At 40.1% G+C, this 22,560-nt stretch overlaps 2 protein-coding genes across 3 annotated transcripts in view; one reads left to right on the top strand and one right to left on the bottom strand.

Annotated features, from left to right (window-relative positions):
- The window catches only part of VSTM2B (V-set and transmembrane domain containing 2B), a 360,933-nt gene that overhangs the window by 203,462 nt on the left and 134,911 nt on the right, over positions 1 to 22,560 (bottom strand). The window lies entirely within an intron of this gene.
- Positions 18,252 to 21,754, top strand: UQCRFS1 (ubiquinol-cytochrome c reductase, Rieske iron-sulfur polypeptide 1). Its single transcript, XM_031615155.2, has 2 exons — positions 18,252 to 18,517; positions 20,970 to 21,754. Exons 1-2 carry the CDS (start codon positions 18,310 to 18,312, stop codon positions 21,578 to 21,580), a joined length of 819 nt encoding a protein of 272 aa, XP_031471015.1. The 5' UTR covers positions 18,252 to 18,309; the 3' UTR covers positions 21,581 to 21,754.

Below are 22,560 nucleotides of genomic sequence, written 5' to 3'. Positions count from 1 at the left end.
AGGAGCCCTTTTCTCTGTGGCCCCATTGTCTCTTGGTACAAACAGGATTCCTAAAGGCTGCTGGTTTTGGTGGGCTCCACTTTGCCATGGCAAAGCACATTCTCTGGCTGAAAAAGGCAGACATAACAACACACTGAGCTGTTTTATGCAGCTGTAATTCTTGCTCAGACTTCCTTGGCAATTTGCCACACTACACTGGCAGAATGACTTCAATCTTTCTCCTGATTTTAACTTAAATCCTCAGATGTGACAAGCACCTGCAATTCATCATGATTAGAAAGTGGAAAATATTCAGTAACTCTTCTATTCCAGCCCTGAGTTTATAAGCTTACTCTACAGACTTCAATAGTTTTTCTTAGCATTCATACACTGGCCTTTTAGAAAAGCATTCTCCATTTCTGAGAGACGCAGCCCTGGCTGGACATGGGCAAACAGCACAGCAGGCAATGGCTGGGGAAATGGGAAATACACATTTATGCTCTGCATCTTCTGTCTGTAGAGCTCCACCTGCACAGACTAAGCATACTCCATGATGATGTCCTTCTGCCACTTTCTTCCACACTCAAAACCCTTCTCTTTGGATTTCCAGCTCTTTAATAGTGTCAACATCTCTCCACCGTAGCCCCAAATTTTATTTAAATTGCTATTTACTCACACTGATGACTAAGTTGAATAAGACTCCAATTCAGCAAGCACTTATGCACCCACTTGATTTGAAGTACGCACGTGGCCCACTTAACCTCAGTGAAGTAAAGCAGCATGTGGGTAAGTGCAGGGTAAGGACTAAGGCTGAACACAAAGTGCTATTACTGGATACTGCCATGCAATCATATGTAGTATTGCTTTACTCTTGGTGACGAAACTTAATTTGTTGTTTCTCCACAGGAACATCCATCTGCACACCTCTTACCCTTTTACGCCAAGCAAAACCTCAATGCAGTCTCTGTTCAAATGATCCCTTCACAACCAATAATTTTATAACTCTTGCAAAAATATCTCAGTCCCCCAATCATCTTTATTTGGCAAATCATTTATAAGATATGCAGGAAATAAATGTACTTCAAAAGATTTACCGCCCTTCACTTGCATTTGGTTTTCTGCTAAAATCAGTGATTTTTTTTTTTTTTTTGCAAAAGCAGTATGTTCAATAAATATAAATTGACTCTACTTCCATTTTTTAGCAGAAGAATGTATTTTAAAAAATAAAAAAGCAAGCAATTGTTCCTTCTGCTTGCTATTCATTGCTTGAATACTGAAAGTCTCTTTATGAATAACACGAATTGATGTTCTTGTCAGAAGCAACAATATTTACAGAATGTATGTTACATTAAAGAGGAAATTGAAAGTAAAGATGTGATTTCACTAAAAGAGACACTGAAACATGCAGACAATCTCACCCTTGCAGAGTCTGCTCACCTTTTGTCGAGATTTGTTTTGCTTAGTATTCATAAACCTTTTGTGTTTGATGTTCACTATTTAAATCAGTTATTATCTGTCAAAGTGGGTATTCACAAACGTGTAATATCAGAAAGAAATAAACAGAAAATTACTATAAAGCATAACAAAAACCTGGGATTTTTCATAAGCTATAGAAAGTCTCCACTAGTCGACTGAGGATTTTTTTTTTTGTGGGAAAACGGAGAAAATGTTCTGAAACTGAAATACAGAACTAAAACATCTAATCAGATTCACTGAAGTCTTTCAGCGTAGCTCAGGAACTACTACAGGCTCCATTAGTGCAGCAGCTCAGTGCCAAATGCTGTCATGAACATTGGTGTAGAGCTGATCACAGTGCAGATTACAAAGGTCACATCAGCATCAGTGAGCACGAGAGGAAACGTCATCTGACTACATGCGGCTCCGTGATTTCAAGCTACTGATGGGATTTTATTCATTCCAATATTCTGTTTGAAAAAAATATATATCATTTTTCTTCAAGTAATTCCTGAATTCGTGAAAGAAGAAAGATGCACTCAGCACAGAGTTCTTAGAGTGAGTAGAAAATGGTTACAGGTTATAACTCACTTGGAGACAAAAACAAACACTTCAGGCCAAGTGTGTTACCCTCCCTACAGCCACTTTTATCACAAATCAAAACTCGTGATAAAATCCAAATCATGTCATCTTCCTTCCCCACACGGAAACACCATCCAGAAGCACCCAGTTACAATCTAGCTGTTTTTTTTAAACAAAATCCAAACCATCTTTCTGAGAAGCCCTTACTTGCACTCTGACCAAAGGAATGGGGCTGAGAACTCCGGAGCCAGAGGCTGCAAGCATTGCACGTTGCCAGCAGGGCCTTCTCCACCAAGGAGCCACCAACCCTCTGCAAGAAGCAGGGAGTTGGGCTGGGAGATTCTCTGGCAGCCATGAACAGACTACACAGACGGAGAGAAAAAAAAGAAGGAAAAAAAAAAGCATAAAGCAGAGAGTTCTAAATGAGGATTGTGAAATGAATTGACTGATTTGCTGATACAGACCACTTAACAGAAAGCACACAGTATGTTAAGAAGATACGCTCCTGTGTAACCAAATCCTTTCACTCCCCAACATACCTAAGGCACGTAATAGAATGTAGTGAGTAAAATAAATGAATGAGCAAAACCAAAAAGATAACAAAACATCAAACAACCAACCAAAACAAAACAAAAATCAACCCACAACACTAGAGAATGAGAGAAGGTGTGTTTAGTTTTCTTTTTGTTTGTCTGATCAAATGCTGCAGTCTTTTAGAACATTCTAACTGCAGAGTGTAGGCAGAGGGGCCATGCATGAATGGAGAGAGATGCTTCAAACAGGTTTTTCCTCTTATGATTACATTCAAAGCAGACAATTATGCAAATAAAAAGAAGGAAAATTCCATAGAGGAAAGTACTTCTCTCTCACAGGAATGAAAACTGTATTAATCACACTGCTCTGGGGAATTTGATATGGAGCACTACTAGTGACAAAAGGTATAGAACAATCCAAAAGCATTTCAACTGTCATATACACCCATTAATACTCTTTTCTCCTAAACGCTACATTTCTCATTTCTTTCCTCAGTGGTAGAGGAAAATGGCTTATGGGGAGGGAAGGAAGGCAAAGAAAGCAAATTAAATGCAATTCTGACAGGTAGGCAGAAAGCAAGGCGTGCTTCAAGCCAGGACAGCTTCAGGGATTTGAGTGGATTTATATTATCTAATAACGGAAGTACTGTGCCATGATTTTGGATAGAGTTACTGAAAAGGATATTCCCAGAGCTGAAAGGAAATGCATAGTTACCTGGGAAATAAGGATATTGCAATAAATGGCTCTAATTTGTTCTTATGTCATGGCTGCAAAATTCTCTATTTAACAGTGAAAACAAGACTCATGAGGGGATTTTGGTGTGTGTTGGTTATTTTATTTTGAGGTTTTGTTTTGTTTGTCCTGTTTTTTTTGTTTTTTTTTGTTTTGTTTTGTTTGTTTGTTTGTTTTTAAGAATGCCTCAAGACTTCATGCTCTTCTGCAGGCACTTTCCAGAACTGACACTGGCAGGCTTACATCTCTCTTGGCAAGAGTTGGTAAACTGAACTGATCTCTATGGCACTCTCCCTTCTGGCTGCGTAAGCCTAATGGTAGCATGAAAGATATTAAAAAGTGCCACTTTTTACAATAAGTCTGCACTGCAGAATCAAATGGCCCTTGAATAAAAAGATAACTAAAATACCATCAAGAGGTGAAGATTAAAATTCACTATTGTATGGAACTGTTGACACTAATAAGTCCATTTAAAAAACCACTCTGTTCTACCAGCACTTCTGACACTACCGTTATGGAATTCTGCCTTCATCTTTAGTTTCTCAAGCAATGCATTCTACTTCAGACTAAAGATAGATGTCTCTACATATATGCTCTCATCCTTGGCCCTGCCAATACACCCAGACCTCTGCATCAGAAGAATTCATTCTGCATATCAAATTTGGCCCTTTTTTTTTTACATCTGGTCTTCTGCAAGTCACATTCTCAGCACTCTGATAGCTCATCCCTATTGCTGCATTCATATCAATACTTGTGGCTGAACCTATCATCTCCTTCCTAAAAGAGCTCTTCTTCACATTACACTGTAAATCAGGGCAGTCTTTCTTTTGCTTATATAGCCATCTCCCTTTCATTTGCAGCTTGCTTGCCTCTATTCTTAACAGAACTACTTACCCAACAGAAGTAGCAGAACAGCCATTCTCAAAAACTACCTAAAATCCCCAGTGACCAGTATTCCATCCCGTGACAATGGAAGCACTGTTTGCAGGACTTTCCACACAAAAAATGTATGCTGTCCAAGAACAGTTCTTGCAGCAGAGAAACAGAGCTTCTAATTTAGGAATGTGTTTCTGTTTTATCAAAGCCAATATCTGCTCTATAAAAATGATTCCCCTCCTACCAAGCTGCTGACCGGTATACTCTGTTTCTTTTCACTAAAACTTGGTATCACACTGTGTTTTCACGTTGAGATGAAAATTGGAAAATAGCTATCCAGGCTTATTCTGTCATCTTGACAATCTGTCATTTTCCTGTAATATTTTAATCAACTTCCCATACTTTCAACATTAACAACTTCTGACAAACATTTCTTCTCTCATGAAGATAACATCCTCAGAAATGACCTTACACTATGTCTGAGGCTTGGAACATGAATTTATTTCCTTTTATCACTTCATACTAAAAAGGAAGAAAATGAACCATTATTAAAAAGGGCTTTCCATCCCTCCTTTTTAATTCTCCTTAGAAATAACAGTTTCTTTTTCTTTTATCTCCTCACTCTGAACTACAGGTGCAGTCTTATTATATTGCTTGCTGATGCCTTTGAGAATAATATTTTAGCTCAAACACATTCTTTAAACCAATGAAAATGAATGAAATTAGTACCTGCTGGCAGAATAAATTAAATAAAATATACAGTAAGAATTCTCACACATTTTTCTCTGTACAAAACCATCCCTATTCTGTCTGACATTCAAATAAACAATTTTATCCCACTAAAATAAAAATTGATACTTTCTTTTTTGTGTGTTAATTTTTTTCTCGAATTACAATATTCAAGAAAAAAAAGCAATATTCTATTTTCCCACAGAAAAGGAAAGCAGAGGATTCTCATTTACAGTTTAAAGAACTGTACTATGTTAAAAATATTGTTTTCTAGCACTGAAACCTGAATTTCTTACCCGTAGACAAAACAAAGTCAACTGTGAAAAAGCAATTCACAGTGCTGTACAAATATGTTTCTGCCTTGACTGTGCTATTTCTACGAGTAGAAGTTTGCACACATTCTGACTAAAATATGAATAAGGACCTCCGAATTTCCGATAAACTGAGTAATCCCCAAGAATCAAAGCTGGGCATACATACACATTTAAAATGAGACACTGAGTATTCAATAACATTGCCATTTGTTGCCATTTGCTTTTATTCTAGATAAAATCAGGCTTCGTGCCAGTTCTTACTGTTAAGTGTTCAGCATCGCCTCCAGTATCCTTGCTTATGGATTCTGAAGTGTGTGTTATGAAGCTTTCCCAATTGACCCACAATAAATAAAAAGCAAGTTGACTCAGAATAAAGGTCAAACTGCATTAAAAACTCCTTAGTCAGATAAATAAATTGCAAAAATGAGCTTTTTGACAACTGCTATTTCTATAGTACCAACGATCTAATCTGTGTGATAGCCATAAATCCAACTGAAATTAGGTTCTTTAGGAAGCAGTAAGGTTGCACTACTGCCATTAATGGTAGCACACACTAGACCTAGGTCAGGCAGTAGTCCCACAGCATTCTCTACTGTTGCCTCTCTCTTCTGTCAAACTATCAGAAGGGAAAGGGATTTGTGTATCTCTCAGGAACTCAGTTTTTACTTGGGGGGTGGGGGGAAGGAGGAAAAAAAAAGATGGGGATTAAGGACCAAAAAAACAAGGAAAGCTTTCAGACCTGCTTTCCTTTGCTCCTTGCTCCCTGCTGCAGAGAACTGAGGGCTCTGTGCTGGGCACTGCTGCACAGCGTTCATCACCTGCTGCCAAATAGGTAGCAAAAACAAACCAGAAAATGTATCCCAGCAACAACAAAATCAATGGCAAATGCAAGTTCACTTGTCAGTCCCCGATTAAAACTCAGACCTGAAACACTTCCTTTTGGATGGAAAAAAGTGGTGTTTGTGATTTTTTTTTTAAATTATTTTTACTTTTTGATGGTAGTAGTCCTTACAAAGACCCGTAAGAAGCATGTGTTGTTTAGGATGATGTTAAATATGGAACATGAGTGAGCCCACATGTTTTCCTCCTAGGACTTAAAACAAATTAAAAAGAAGTTTTGTCCTATTTTTTGTTTTAATTAGAATCGTCTGCTCCCCAGCAGGTAGAAGGACACTGCCTGCAGGAGCCTTTTTGTTGGCTACAAAACTAGTTTGATGTAATCAGTTTTATAATTAGAGAGCTCTTTGCTATTTAAAGGAACTCATTATTGCTATATTTCACTGATTGATCCATACTCTCGAAGCAATTTAAAATTTTTAAATGCATTTTGTGAACCACATAGAATAAAATTTTCGATATGAATATTGAGAAAATTTAACAGTTGTCTTTAAACTCCAGTCTGTAATTTTCTAGCAGTTTATGCAAATCTACATGGAACTGGAAAATGAAAACATCAAGTCTTAACATTCTACTGCTTGTTAGATTTCCAATGCTATCACAATGGATTGGGTCTGTTTGATCTAGTAAGTACTCATCTCACATTCTGTGATGCTTTCACACGGTCTTGCAATCAGACAAACAAGTTCTATATAAGTTCAGGAGGAAGGAAAAAAAAAAAAAAAATCAATGGTGAGATTCCCCTGGATGACTTTATTTCATGCAGTGACACTGCTCTTTTTCCTGAGGTTTCCCAGGTTATCTCCATGAAATCCCACTAATCATATGAAAAGATACTCTCCTGATACGCAGTTGAAAAGAAAATCATCTTTACTCAATATTAATGATTAGCACAGATTTGAAACTATTACAGAATGAGTTACTAACTTTCTACTCCCTGCCAAGTTTTCTCATGCCTCAAACAGAGCTGATAAATGATCCAACAGTTTCTAATAATGAAATGTGAGGAGGAGGGAGAAGAATGAGGGAGAGATGATAAAAGGGTGGACACATGTCAACTGCACAAAAGAGTTTCCCTTATTTGGGTATACCTCAAGTGAAATTCTGCCTCCAGTGAGGTCAGCATACAACTCAATGAGCTCAATAGTGTCAGTATTTCAGCCTTGACCTCCATCCTCTTGTGCTTCTAATAAGCAGTTTGTCCCTTTCTCTCTGACCAGCTCAGGTGCCATTTCATTTCCAAGCCAGCTGTAGTTCATAGGCTGACCCCATTCTTCTACATGTTGGAAACGAAATTGATTCTTGCACTGCCACAGCAATCCAGTCTGGTATTTATAGGCTCTTTCACAGTGCCAGACCATTTTACAAACTGAAATGACATCACCAGTAACTGAAACATTATTTTTTTTTTAAACAGAAATCGTAAGTATGGCTGGTCCCATTCACTTGGCATTAAAGTACAAAGTAGACCTCAGTGAGACCTGGGTCAGGCTCTAAAATCATGCAGGATGCTTACACAATACTTACAGGAGGAAGGGAATATGTATTTCAGCTTGGACATTTATAAGAATAAAGGCAGATCACCACACTAGAAGGCATGAGGACAACTACATCTCTGCTCATACACTTTTGTGTAAATTTGATGGGATCTTCATGTGGACAAGTGAACTCTTCAGTTTATTCAGAGAATACTCATTCTATGCTCCCACAGACAGTGTCCTATCAGCATCAGCACAATGAATGCACTCTTTCAGAGCGATTCCTTCAAGATAATGAATTACAATATGATTTGAAGGTCTGTTTCCCTACACTGTTCTTTCCTATTTCCATTTTTTGAAGAGGAACGGATTTTGCTATTTCAGCATTTACTCATCTTTTCAGTGCATTAAGTATTTTAAGGCTCCTCTTTCCTCCTTCCACACAAAGAGTACTTAACTTACTTTGCATTAAGAAATTTATTCTCTGTCTCAAGCTGTGGAAACAACTCCTTTTGAGAATTATTTTTACCTTTCTTGGCACCGGTGATTTATTTTTTAATTGCTTCCTTAGGTCAGGATGCTGCCACCAGCGTGCCTACATTTACCGTGTGCATTACTTTAATCTTTTTTAAGAAGTTATATGGAAAACTACTTTTTTTCTGCTGGAAGGGGAAGTCAAGATAGATAGAGAAATCAATTATTAATCAGTATTAACCCAAAATAAAACAAAACCAAGCCAACAAGAGGCATCTGAGAGACTCAGGCGTTCTCAAGTGAATCAATTCATACCGGCTAATATTCTTCCAACAGACTCTCTCCCAGACAAATAAAACCACACAGAGATGGACGCCTAAGTCTTCAGAGCTACTGAGGTCCCTTATCTTCAAGATTAAAAAAAAACACACCTAGAGTTGTCAGAAAAAGGGAAAAAAAAATCTCCAATGTGACACAGAAAAGATCTATATGAAAACAAAGATCATAGCAAGACCTGCCAAATGTTAAACTCCAGTTAATCCCAACCTATTCCTTCAAATTTCACAAACTACTCTACTTACAAAAGTAGGGGACTCTAAACACAGTAGAATAAATACAGATTTCAGTAGGTGCAGATAAATGCACGCTTCGTTATTCCCTTCATTTTTATTAATAAATTTGAAAAACACACATGCAAAAACCCTAGAAAAAAACAAAACAAAACACTAGTTCTCAATCCTACACATTCATTACATGGATAATAGGAGAGAGCTCATAATCGTCCATAAACCAATTTATGGCATCTGCTAAGAAGTAACATACTGAGAAAAAGACAGTCCAGAATTGCTGTGTAAATGTGATCTGCTGATGTTACAATCACTGTGTTTTATGTCCACAAAAAGGAACCAACCAAAATAATCACTGAAAAAATGGCTCATCTCCTAAGCACTGCATGATGACTTTGCACTAGAGGTCTCTTTAAAAAAATTATTATTATTTTAATAACTAGTTCAGTCGTTATTGCAGAGTAATATAACTTTTTTTTCTTTTTTTTTTCTTTTCTTTTTTTTTTTTAACCAACTCTGCAGTGTCAGTGAAAGCTATTTCTTCTTTCATTCAAGGGCTTTATCTCATGGGCTTGACCTTGCAAAAAGAAGTCAATCTTTACCACCACGCTGAATGTCAGAGCTGATTCCACTGTGGCTGACAAAGCACTAATGCAGCCGCTAGGAGCTGTAGCTTATGTTGGAGAGGTATTCCATTATGACAGCATAGTCAATTTTGCTGCAAAGACAAACCCTGGAAAAACATGTCAATAAGGCTTATGTTGCTCTTAAAGTGGCTTATGTTGTTCTTATAAAAGCTTCTCTGCTCATAGTGCCCCCAGAGTGAAATTCTGGAAATATAAAGCAGCATTTTACCATCACCAGTTTTTCCTGTATCCACCATCCTTGCACATACTTCCTGTATCTGGCATAACATTGGCTGAAATTGACAGAAAGAATACAAGGTAACTTCTTTGTTCAAAAGTACTATTTATTTTTAATTTAGACAAAGAATTAATTACTGCTAATCCTGCTACACTATGCTCATGCTCTATTTTCATTCCATTCTTGAAACAAACAAGGCTGGTGTTACTTTTTGGAAATTTTAGATGGAAGACATGAAGGCACCCCTCATAAGCTAATGATGACAAAGGAACATATCAATTTGAGATTAGTGGAACTGATAGTTTTAACCCTACATTGCTTTCATTCTTGGCTGTAAAATGTCTGCCAGCATTCTGCCTGCTCCTATGGCACTCTTTCATGAAGAAAGCAAACAAGGCTCCATCACTAAATTCATCAGTGGAACAGGCAGGAACAGGAAATTATTTCAAGAAGAAGTATCAGTTATCCACACCAGACATACTGTGGTAACTGAAGTTAGTCTTCTCTAAGAGATTACCTCTATCAGGAAGCAAAAGGAACTGGACATTGTGGCTACCTAGTTTTGTAGGTTTATGAGTAGCTGGAAGAATAAGCAATAGAGTGCAACAATCCTTTAAAATTCTCAGCGAGGGTGCATGCCAATAAAGCCCTAATTATTATCCAGTCCAAAAGTTAATGGCCACTTCTCCCACAGTAAGTCAAGTTGCTATTACAATTAAAACTGACTTAGCTTTGGGAAAGTTCCATCAGGCAAAGTCAGCTAAGAGTAACAAGACACTAAAATTAAATACAGGAAATATCTGCAGCTGTTGTGGGAAGTAAAATGAATACAAGTAATATGAAGGCTCCCCAGGAGACTATGTTAAGTTTAAAGACATCAAGGATCCCACATCTCAGACATTCAAAGCAAGAAAATTAACAGGCAAGAACCTTTAGGAAACCCTTAAAGAAGTGCTGGGTGTAAGACACTGTTTCTTAAAGAACTGAAGGTCAGATTAATTTGGGAAGAAACAAAGTATTTATAGTGAGGGATAGGATAAAAGTCCAATGCTCATTAATTTTTAAATATAGGAAACTGTCCCACAGAAATATGCATGTAATTAAATGAATGAGAAGCAGAAAAAGCATAGCATAGTTTCCAGCTGTGATACACTAGCTCCTGAAGTTACACGAACTGAGAGATGAGGTAAATGCAGATCTCCCCTCAGAAAGTATGCCTTCACAACATTGCCATGGTAGAACATGTCCTAAAGGGAGGGACATGAAAGAGACCCACTCTAACACAGACAAAACCAGCAAGGTCTCAAGGTGGTATGTGAGTGGATATGCACAGGTACCTCCTCTGTCACTGAATCTGCAAATATTTTTCTCACTTTGCCTAACTCAACTTTCAAAACAGTTCAGTGTCTTGACTCCTTCTTTTCACCTCTAAAACTACATTAATTTCCAGCCTAAACACATTTAAGTGCACTTCCAATGCATATGGTATTACCATCTTCTGTTCATACATTGCTCGGAGTGACATCCAGTGCCTCCCCATGGCCTCCGTGGTGCAGTGCATGGACCTTTGTGGTGCGATAGAAGACCCCGAGGTTGAAAGGGGCCCACAGGCAGAATTGAGTCCAGCTCCTGGCTCCACACAGCACCATGCAGAAGTCAAAGCCATGTCTGAGAGTGCTGTCCAAATGCTCCTTGAACTCCAGCACTTGGGGTTGTGCCCACTGCCCTGGACAGCCGGTTCCATGCCCACCACCCTCTGGTGAAGAACCTCTTCTTAACTCTTCCCCCTGACAGCTCCATGCTGATCTTTTCCTGAGCTCTGCCTCATGTAACACATTTTATCCCGGCTGCCGGAGATTTGTCTGGTTTTGATCCTGAAGGACTGCTGTGAGTGGGAGGTGTCAAGTGACCCCGGTGGTTTAAAGAAAGGTGCAGCTTGGTGCTCTTAGGCCACAAAGTGTACCAGTAGGGTACACCTACCCGGCCAACTTCTTTGCATTTCTGACTCCTGTTACTTACAGACCCTGCTCTGTGGGTTGCAGAAAGGACTTGTGGAAGCTGAAACTTGGATCATTCTAGCTGCAAGTGTTCTGCTTTCTATTGTGTTCTCAGCACTGCAGTCACTGATGGAATTGAAACTGTGTGATGTTACAACAAGAAAATAAGCAAAAACAAAATTGAGATGCACTGGTCTGTCTAGGCAGAAAATGTCTTGTAATCTGTTCTGCACTTCAGTATGCTCAGGGACATGATTTAGCGGAGGGCTGTTGGTTAGGGTAGTATGGTTAGGTCATGGTTGGACTCGATGATCTTTAAGGTCTTTTCCAACCTGAGTGATTCTATGATTCTATACATCTTTTCCCCTTCTCCACAAGTCTACACTCAATAGACCACATTTACCATAAACAATCCTATTAGTTCCTGTGCTTCGTTAATCTAGGCAAAACGAGCATCTTATAGAGCATGTCCATGCAGCATGTTCATACGGAGCACTGAGCAGAGATCCCAGAACAAGTACCAAAATAGCTTGCTTCGAAACTAGGCGATGTGCAACCACCCAGAAGCAGCACAGGGCCTGGCCCACAGCAGGGAAGCAGCTCAGCATTTGGGGAGCAAGCTGTGCTGCTGCTGCCCAGCCCATTAATGCAGCTTGCTCCGAGCAGGCTGGCTGAGCTGGCTGCTCTCAGAAACAGTGCTGCACTGCACCTCCTCACCCCTAGTGTGCTAGTAGCTCTCCTCATCATTTCTTAAAATTTAGCTTAACCTTTCTCGAATGCATTTAATCATCAGTATAAAGTGCAATGCACTGGGACATGCAGTGACCTTGTATAATAAAATTAATATTACATGCATTTTACTGAAAAACTTCATGTACCCCCACAGCCCACTGATCTGCTTAATGGGCACACAGCACAGTTATAATCTTATCAACCACCACACATGTAGATCTTCTTCCTCCTTCTGTTACTTCCTATAAGAAATCTAAAATCCATGCTAAAAACATATGGTATAAATCTCTAAATGACCTTGTATGACCTTGTGCTTCATTATACTGAATCTCACCCTAACTGTTGAAGTTTTCTAATTCTTTCCCTACTACATTCTCATTTTTCCCTTAGTAGGCAATGCCTAAGTTCATCCCAGCAGTTTTCATCTGTACATGTCTACTTATTGCACTACAAGTCACTAAACTTGAAAATATAAAATATGACCAATAGTCGAACTCAAAGGAATTCCATTGGGGACCATTAGGAGCAGCCACAGCAGCACAATTATTCTCCTAACTATGCATAAAAGGACAAGAAAGGCCTCCTATTTATCATTTTTTACAACGAAGGACAGAGAAAAAAGGTGTCACATTTAGAAAACAATGCATAGTAATTGCATAATAGGAAATTTCCATGAGGTACTATTGAAGCAAAGGTTAGTAATAGTTACAATAACATTGATATAGTTAAGAGTACAGTATGCATTTAGCTCAATTTGAGTACACATTATACATGTACTGTTCCCTATTCCCTGAGGCACGCACAGATCAATACTACAGTTTAAGACTAAGGCCAGCTTTTATTTATTCTCAGCGTGATATTTTTAATCAGGATGCTCCCCACAGTAGCACAGATCTGAAGCTACCCAGCAGAAAGCAAGACAGAAGCACACACTACAAACTAGTCATCATTTACTTCAGAATCAAGTCCTACAGTTCAAATTAAACACTCAGACAGGTAAAGGCTACAGAGGAGGTCTCTGTATGCCTATTAAAAGGGAATAGAAAGGGGGAAAAAAAAAAAGCTTTTTGTCCTTTTCTGCCTCTTGCTGGTTACAACCTGGTGAGAAGCCAAGGTCCAGCAACTTTGCATTAGAGAGGCTTCCAAGAGCATCTGATGTTGATCAAGAGCTGTAATATGCACCATTGAAATTGAGAAAGAGTTCCTTTGCCATCTTTTTAATTTTGTTCTTCTGCTTCTTCACCCAATGTAGGTTTCATAATGGCTTAGATATAAATGCAGTGGCAGGTGAGATTTTGCATCAAGCAGCATGCTTAGCTCCGCTGCTGCTATTTCCTTTCTCTACTACTTAGAACCACAGGGATCTCTATTCTGATTAATCAACAATTTAAGGATCTCTGACATGTTACAGATGTTCTCTTTTTGCAAAATCTATGCTTAATTGTCCAGTGTGAGAGATTTGCTGGTAATGACAGAACAGTGATCTGTTCCAGCACTTACAGCCAAAGTCTAAACCATTTTTTGTTTGTTTGTTTGGCCAATAAAACAGTGGCAATACCACATTGTGAAAAGCAAAGAATATTCAGCAGTGGAGCCAGCTATGAGTCAAATCCATGACCTTCAAGAGGTCAAAGTGCAAAGGGTTCTTCATGAAATGTGGACAGAAAGCAAAATAAAGGGAGAAGATATTTCTCCTTAGACCAGGTGTCCTTCAATATGCTCCCAGCAATATCCACAGCTTTCCTCAGCGTTCAGCTGCTGCCCTGCTGAGCAGCCTTTGATGTCACCCCAAGCAATTATTGCCATTGGCTTCTGCTTGGTTGGACACTTTTTGTTGCCATTTCTGATTTGTGTGATCAGATTTTATCAATTTCATATACATATGACTCTCTTTCTCCATCTGGACAATTATGTAAAGCTTTGACGTAAGCCGAGGCTTGATATTTTTGCTTTTATTTTATTCACTTTAATGGTTTTATTTTCTTTCCTCTCTACAATGGACTCTGAAAATCTCATTCTTCCTGCCCAGTGGAATATTTCATCTGCTTTGATTTCCCTATTTATTTATTTATTTCTGCAAAGGGCAGAGGGAAGACAGCAAAGTACGCTTTCTTCCTTTTTATCTCATTTTACACTCAAAAAAGTTGAAAGCTTCTCTGCCAGAGCTGGATGTTCCACACCCTTCTGCTCAAGGCAATGTATCTCAGCATTATCAAACAGAGATGTAAGAGATTTAGAGTAAGATGGGTGCTGAAGCTGCAAACTCCTGCCTATTACTTCCGTATTAACAGAAAGTACTAAAAAAAACTGCTGCCAGATATCTTCTTTGCTCTTGATACTTGAAATTGTTTCTTCCTTGACTGGAAAAAAATGATTCAGATTTATACTGCGCCAATGAGGTGTCACCATTTCAACTAATTGGGACAGTGGGAGAAGGATGTTGGACCAACTGATTGTTAGTAGATTTTTCTCTTATTTTCGTTGTCTATTCTGGATCCTCATTTTTGTGTGTACTTTCCTGAACTTCTCTTGTATTTCTTCTGAATTTTCAAAGTGACAGACCAACTCAAAGAACAGTTACATATAGTTACCAAAAGATCTTCATAACTTTACTTTTCAAACAGAGCTGTACACAACTGTCTTGATTTAACAGCTCCCCCAGTACCACAACACGACATCACTACGAGGAACATTCTGCAGAGGAACTAACTGCAGACACTGGAAACCACTCAATCAGCGGTGTGAATGAATTAGAAGGCTCCATCCAATGCTCACATGCTGTAGACCCCGGCACAAACTGAAGACACAATCCTTGTTTGGAAGGTTTTCACAAGAAAATTACAACACAGCAAATGTTAACAAAGAAATATTATTTTGAAATAAATAAATAAGTACATAGTACTCTTGAAAAAAAATGCCTCTAAAGAAAAGGTTATTTAGTGGAAAGAATGCCTCACAACTTCCTGAAAGTATTCTTGCTCTTGTTCCTAGATTGTCAACACATGCCCAGCAATGGCTGAGGACACCAGAGCAGGGCCTTGCCATCAGCCCCACTCTGCAGATCAGGGCAGCAATGTCTGCACTAGATTTCACAAGAATGTCAAAAAGCTTTGAGTAATCAGGATTGTTTAGTAAATAACTAGCATAAAAGTCTGAATCTTAGTGTCATAGAGTCAATTCAGTTGGAAGAGACTTTTTAAGATCAAGTCCAACAAACAGGGTCAGTGCCACATCATCTGCACTGTCCATCTTACAAAATGTGAGATGATGCAACGTGGCTAGGGAAGAAAAAGTAAACTGCCTAGGCCATAATGCACTTGTTCACAGTCATCCTCTGCAGCACAGCATGAAAAAACTCATCTTTCAGTGTGATGAAGCAGGGAGTACCTTCTGCTTTGCTAGCAATGCACAACAAGAGGGTTTTTTTAAATCTTTTCTTTCTGAATAATCTTATTCAGGAAAAATGAAATGATCATCAATGCAAAACCAAAAAGTAAATGCAAATCCTGCAGTCTCCACTTCAGCAGCACTGACTTTTCAGAGCATAAAATAATACAATATAGGAAAAAACTCAAAAAAACCCATAACCTTCTGGTGAGATCAAATTGCCTGAGGTGACCAACCCTTTAGCAAATAGCCAACAAAGTTCAGCAATTAATATCTGAAAAACACATAAATGTAAGAATAAAATAGTATGTAAAAAAAGGTATGAAAAACAACTGCACATCCCCAAATTAATTATGGTAATTTGCTGCAGCTATTGCATAATATTGCAGCTTTGATATATCACAACATTTGTATTTATGCAAAAGAGTTTTTAACTTACTTTGGAATGACAGAAGCATTAAGCAGAATACATTTTCATAAGTCTATCACATTTGTGAATGCACAAATGCAATCACAGAGGTCTGTTTAGAGGGTTTACACAAAACCACACTGACATTTAACTTTCAGATTTGCTGGCAAACACTCACTTGGTATTGCTGCTTGGGAACATAATCCTGACAACACTTCTCAAAGAAACACCTACACACTGGAGCATGCTTAGTCATTTGAAAGTTTAAATTAACTCTTCTTGGACACAGATAAGAGAAGAGGTTGCCTTCTTACTGAAAAATGTTTGTATTTTAATCATCTTCTGATCACACTACATTATATCACTCCTAAGTTTTTAAAACACTCACATTTTCCAAACACACCACAGCTACCTCATTTTGTCAGAAGTCTCCAGAAGCAACAGCTGCATTCTACCAGAAGTCTCTCAGAGCAACCCAGACAGAAAAAAAAACACGCTGTGAAGCCCCCTCTGCCACACCCCAAACAGCTGAGCTGTGTTAGCAATTCCAAACTTCCATTCTTTAAAAACAAAGACACCCCAAACAAACAAAAACACTGAAAACCCCACAACTGGTAACACAGCTTTCTACAAGCACTAGGTCAGATCCCCAGTCTCATGGTGAAAAAGCAGTTATGTAGAAAGCATGATAAAATCTGATGGCCTTAGAAGAACTTCATTTTAGCCTATTATTACTAATGTGGTTCTGATCAAGTATTTATTACAATTATGATAACTGTGTAATCTGATAGAGAACTGAAAATAAGATCCTGTTTCTGTAGGTCTTTTCCTGTGAGATGATGTTTCTAAAACTTGTTCTGTTAAAATAGCAGACATATGGGTCCTTTCTAATTTTCTCTTTCCTATTTGAAAATCGTTTATTTCCGCTTGTACATTGATCCACAGCCCCAGTGGTTTCTACATATTATCTTTCCTCCAGAATAATACTGCATTGTTCTGTAATTACTATTTCACAACCAACTACAGTTCCCAACAGTACAGTGCATTTAGCTGGGTAAATCATTATATACCTAGGCTTCGATATGAAAAACTTGCTGGGAAAGAAATAAATTATAGATCAATACTCCTGCAACAGAAATGATCCATCCCACTTAATTAGAAGAACCATATTTCAGTACACTTCAGACACCAGATAAAAAGACTCAGTGAATTACTTATATGAAAAAGTCACACCCTTGCATAAATCTCAGTAGAGCCAGTCTCTAAACTACCAGTCCACCTGGACAGTTTTTAAAAAGCACAATCGCAATTTAGCTGTAGCACCATTAGCAACAGCAGAATTTCTGAACAGAATCTCCTGATAAGGCCAGTATGAAACGCTAAAGCTTCACAGCCTTGCATGAATATTTCAGGTTGGATATGAGGAAAATTTTCTTCTCAGAAAGAAAACTGGAACAGACTGCCCAACAAGGTGGTGGAATCACCTTCCCTGCAGACTTTCAAGAAAGGAGCAGATGTGGCACTGAGGGACACAGTCAGTGGGCATGGCGGGGACGGGTTGATGGTTGGACTAGATGATCTTAATGGCCTTTCCCAACCTTAATGATCCCCTGATGCTATGAACGGACCCTGTAGGCTAGGTGAGAAACTGCAGTTAAGAGTTCCAGAAACAGTTTAGCTCTAATTTCTTCCTAACTTATCTCTGTATCAAGTTTATTTTGAATTTGGGAACACTTTACACTGAACTAGGGAAGGGACTTGGCTAGAGCAGGGGTGCACCCACTGGCACCTCACCCAGCACTGGAGCCGAATCGCGTGACTGGAAGCTGTGACACCTCAAGTTCAAGGCTGGCGCTGTAAACAGAACCAGCCTGACTGAAGGCAAACATGGGATTCCTGTGCTTCCATCCCAGCCAACATTACGGGGGTAGTTTGGGATCTGAGGAGGGAAATGTATTTCCAGCAATCGCTTCAGGTTAATGTTCGCAATTCCTGACACAGCAGCATGCAACACGTCCTGTGTACGTGTCCGCCAACGTGCCCCGCAGCCCGGCGTCAGAGCCCGCGGCTCCACGGCCAGCAGCACCACAGCAGCACCACCACGACCCTCCCGCAGCGCCCGGCAGGGCGGGGCCCAAGCTCGCCCTCGGCAGGCCGCCCGCCCCTCAGGGCCACGACGTCCGTTTGCTGCGACCCTGCGGCGCCGCTCTGACGTCATCGCGCCCGTCCGCCCGCGGGTGACGTCAGCGCGCAGCCGCAGCCGCCGGGAAGGTCGCGGCGGTGACCGGCGCTCCCGCACCCGCCATGTTGTCCGTGGCCGCCCGCTCCGGGCCCTTCGCGCCCTACCTGTCGGCCGCGGCGCACGCCGTGCCCGGCCCGCTCAAGGCGTTGGCGCCGGCGGCGCTGCGGGCCGAGAAGGTGGTGCTGGACCTGAAGCGACCGCTGCTGTGCCGGGAGTCGATGAGCGGCCGCTCGGCGCGGCGGGATCTCGTCGCCGGCGCCAGCCTCAACGGTGCGAGCCGGGCCCGACGCCCTGCGGGTGGCACCGGGCGGGAGTCGGGCGGCGGGAGGCAGAAGGCGGGAAGCAGAAGGCGGGAGGCAGAAGGCGGGAAGCAGGAGCCAGGCCCGGGGCTGGGCGGGGGGCGGCAGCCGGCGCTGCTCCCTCGTCCTCTTTCCGTCCCCGCGGGCGCCCTCGGGCCGGGGCCGTGAGGTTTGCTGGGGCCGTGAGGTTTGCTGCGTCCTGCAGGCAGCGCTGGGCTCCCGGCTGCGGGTGGTGTGCGTTTACCACTGCGGAGCTAAGAGCGTTGAAGGCTTGCTCCTTTTTGATGACTCCTAAACGGGTATTTGTTCTGCTTTTGGGGAGATACGGGAAAATTCTGTGTCATTCAGTACGGCTTTTACCCTTTAACTGGCGCAGATCAGAGATCTGAGAACAGATGTGCTTTTCAGCTGCGTGAGAAGAGTTCTAAGAAAGAGCTGGAGCAGTCACCATTTTCTCTCCCCGCTCTCAAAGTGTAAACCAGATCAAGTCACTCAGTAGTTCTTGCAGAGTCTGCCTAGGGCCAAAGAAGGACAGTGGCTCTCAGCAAGGCACACACTGCTGAGCCCCTTATTCCTACAGGTCCATGTCTGTCTTTTCATCAGCTGGGCACTACATCTTTTCATACACTTGGTGCAGTGGAAGTAGTTTGCTGACAGGCATACCCACCAACAGATGGGATGCCCAGGTCCTGGCCTCAAGGTGTATCTGATAGCAGCCAGTTAGGCAAGGCTTCAAGACTGCCTAATGCTACGTACTTTATATATTAAGGGATGTAATGTTGCCCACACAACAAAAACAGCAGCCTTTTGGAAAGCAGACTGTGTGTTTACAGCAGGACATCGAGTCTGCAGTACGTGCCCTAATGGCAGTGAGCTGTGTTAGGCCTAAATAGGCAGATCAGGAAATGAAGGATCTGCAGTCATTGTGGACTGAGTATGAAATGGAAACACTTCTGAAATGTTACTTTACTCTCGAAATGAAGAATCTTTTGTACCCAATGTATATACCACTTTAAATGAAGTATGAAGAATACATACAAGTACATACAAGAAGTGTGTACTGCAATGAAAATGAGCTTCCTTATCTTCTGATGGTGGGCACGTAGCAACAGTTAGCATCTTACTGTTAAATGGGATACTTGTGGAAGTCTTGGAGATTGCTGTGCCTTATGAAAGATGCTCCATAACAGTTAGAACGGCACCTGACTGTCAACTGTGAAGGACACATCCAGATATAAATTCTACAGATCTGTCATTAATGTAATTGACATGTAGTCTTATTCATAGCTTCAATTAGTGTTATTCAGTGAGAAGTGTAACAGAATTTTCAAAGTAGGTTAATTATAACGCCTGCTAGCTTGCTACTAAATGAGAAATGTCTTCACAGTGAAATAAATGAGTAGTTTGCTCTCATAGAATTTTCGATTTCACTTTAAGAGCAAATACTTTTTCTTTCCTGAGTTAATTGTAAATAAATGCAAATATTTCCCCATTAGATTGATTATAAATCTCTTAGAGTTATTTTGAGTACTTGAAGAGAATGCTTTCTACTAACCTATTAACGTTGTGCCAAGTGCTAGAAAAAATTAAGACTAAACAGTTTTTGCCTACTAACAGAGTCTGCATTTTGGCAAGTCATGTGTCCTTAGTATGTTCTTTCTTTACATTTGTGTTGAGGGAGGTAGCTTTCATATGCTGGAGAAACTAATGGACGGCCCCTTACTTAGCAGCCACATCTTGTCAGGTTAGCACATGGGCTTCAAGTGAGAATCTCACCAAGTTTGGGAACTGGATATTTACTAAATTTATTCCTAAATCCTTTTATGAAACATGTCTGCAAATAGGAGACTGGAGTTTGAAAGGTTTAAAAATCATTTCCTGGGGCAGTTAGCTTTGATGTCATTTTTAAGTTCTGTAAAGGAGGGTGTCTGATCTTGCATTTTTAATCTTTAAAATGCTTAACTAGTCACTTAAGATTGTTGAAGGCATAGAGTCAAAGGCATTAAGTCAAAGGAAATCAAATTTGTTCAAACCATTTTTTTCAGGGAAACATCAGAAGGGAAAGCATGTCTGTCCTCTGTCAGCCAGCTGCTGTTTTCTGCAGCATTTCTGCCTTGAAATTTCCATCAGATCACTTTAGACTCAGAACTTTCTGCAAGTCTTTCTATACCCTTATTAGGCTTCATTCAGTTTTCACAGATACAGTGGAATGACTCACAAATCTTGCTCATCTACTAAAAACACCTTCTACTAAGTATTATCTTACAAGGTAAAATTGAAATGTATTATTAGAGGAATGCTACCAAGACTCTGGAATAACGTACCCATCATTCACAGAACGTGATTTAGAAAAGCCTAATATAAAATACATCCTGATATATTTTGAGTGAAAGAGTTGCCATTTCATATTATTTTTCTTGCAGCGCCTGCCAGTGTGCGTTATGTCCACAATGATGTCACGGTTCCTGACTTCTCTGCCTATCGCCGTGAAGATGTGCTAGATGCCACAACGTCCTCTCAGAGCAGCAGTGAAGAAAGAAAAGGGTTTTCCTACTTGGTGACTGCAACAGCATGCGTAGCTACTGCATATACTGCTAAGAATGTTGTCACCCAGTTTATTTCCAGCCTCAGTGCTTCTGCTGACGTGCTAGCATTGTCAAAGATCGAGATCAAACTATCTGACATTCCAGAAGGCAAAAACATGGCTTTCAAGTGGAGAGGGAAACCCCTCTTTGTGCGTCACAGAACCCAAGCAGAGATTAATCAGGAAGCTGAAGTTGATGTGTCTAAGCTGAGAGATCCACAGCACGATTTAGACAGAGTACAGAAACCGGAATGGGTCATATTAGTAGGAGTCTGCACTCATCTTGGTTGTGTACCAATTGCTAACTCTGGAGATTTTGGTGGTTATTACTGCCCTTGCCATGGGTCCCATTATGATGCCTCTGGCAGAATCAGGAAAGGTCCTGCCCCCTATAACTTGGAGGTTCCAACATACCAGTTTGTTGGTGATGATTTAGTTATTGTTGGCTGAATAACAAAGTGCTTGCTCGCCTTCATGTTTTGGTGAATGTATATTTAAGAGGGTTAACTGATATTCTGGAATACTGTCAAACCGGATGATCCTAAAAATACATTAGCTTCATTCTCAACCAGAAGTGTGTTTGAATACTTCCCTGTGTTCAATTTTAATAAAAACTTGAAGTGAGCACTTGTTCCTGACTTAAGATAATGTGTATTTGTTTGTATACTGAGTCAAAGAGGCTCTACAGCATACACAAAATATGCAGCCCTGCTGAAAGGAGGCATACTCAACATAGACACTGAACTACACAACCACAGCCTCTGTCCCACGTTTTCATTATTTGCATTTAATTTTTACTGCACTATGGGAAGAAACTCCTTTCAGAATCTCACAGCGGACTTAAAACAGTGTTTGGAGTCAGCTTCAGTGTAGAATTGCATTAAATGCAGTCCTTTCATTTCCAGTGTATTTTTACGTTTGTACGTTTTCAAGGGAAATTAAAGAAAAAGTACATAAAAATGAACCTGGGAAAAAAGTAGTTTACATTGTTCAAAAGCAGCTGGTAGCTACTTCTCTGCTAGGGAAGCAATGTAATTTTATGGTGAGGAGGACAAAAAGTAAATGTGTCATAGTGGAATTACACTTTCCATACTAATTACAGTGTACAAACCTGAATGTTTCATCAGTTACTTAGAACACTAGAAAATCTATGGCAGTTTTCCAATAGAAATTATTTGAGGAAGAAGAAGAAAGGGAAATTCAAGTTGTACACAGCATTACACAATAAATCATAGGAACCACTCAGTCTGGACAAATCTCCAAGGTAAATATAACAAAAGGTGATATATAATCAAAGACATTTTAGGACTCAAATGATTTGTGTAAAAATGAGCTTATAAGCTAAGCTCAATACAGGCTAAAACTTTGAAGCCTCTTTATTTCAATGCAGATTCTGAATCTATGGAAAAACAAACGCAGCCCGAAACCAA

Source organism: Phasianus colchicus, chromosome 13 (genome assembly GCF_987193195.1).
Source record: "Phasianus colchicus chromosome 13, bPhaCol1.hap1.1, whole genome shotgun sequence".
NCBI classification, from domain to species: domain Eukaryota; kingdom Metazoa; phylum Chordata; class Aves; order Galliformes; family Phasianidae; genus Phasianus; species Phasianus colchicus.
This window is presented reverse-complemented; position numbering and strand designations above follow the sequence as displayed.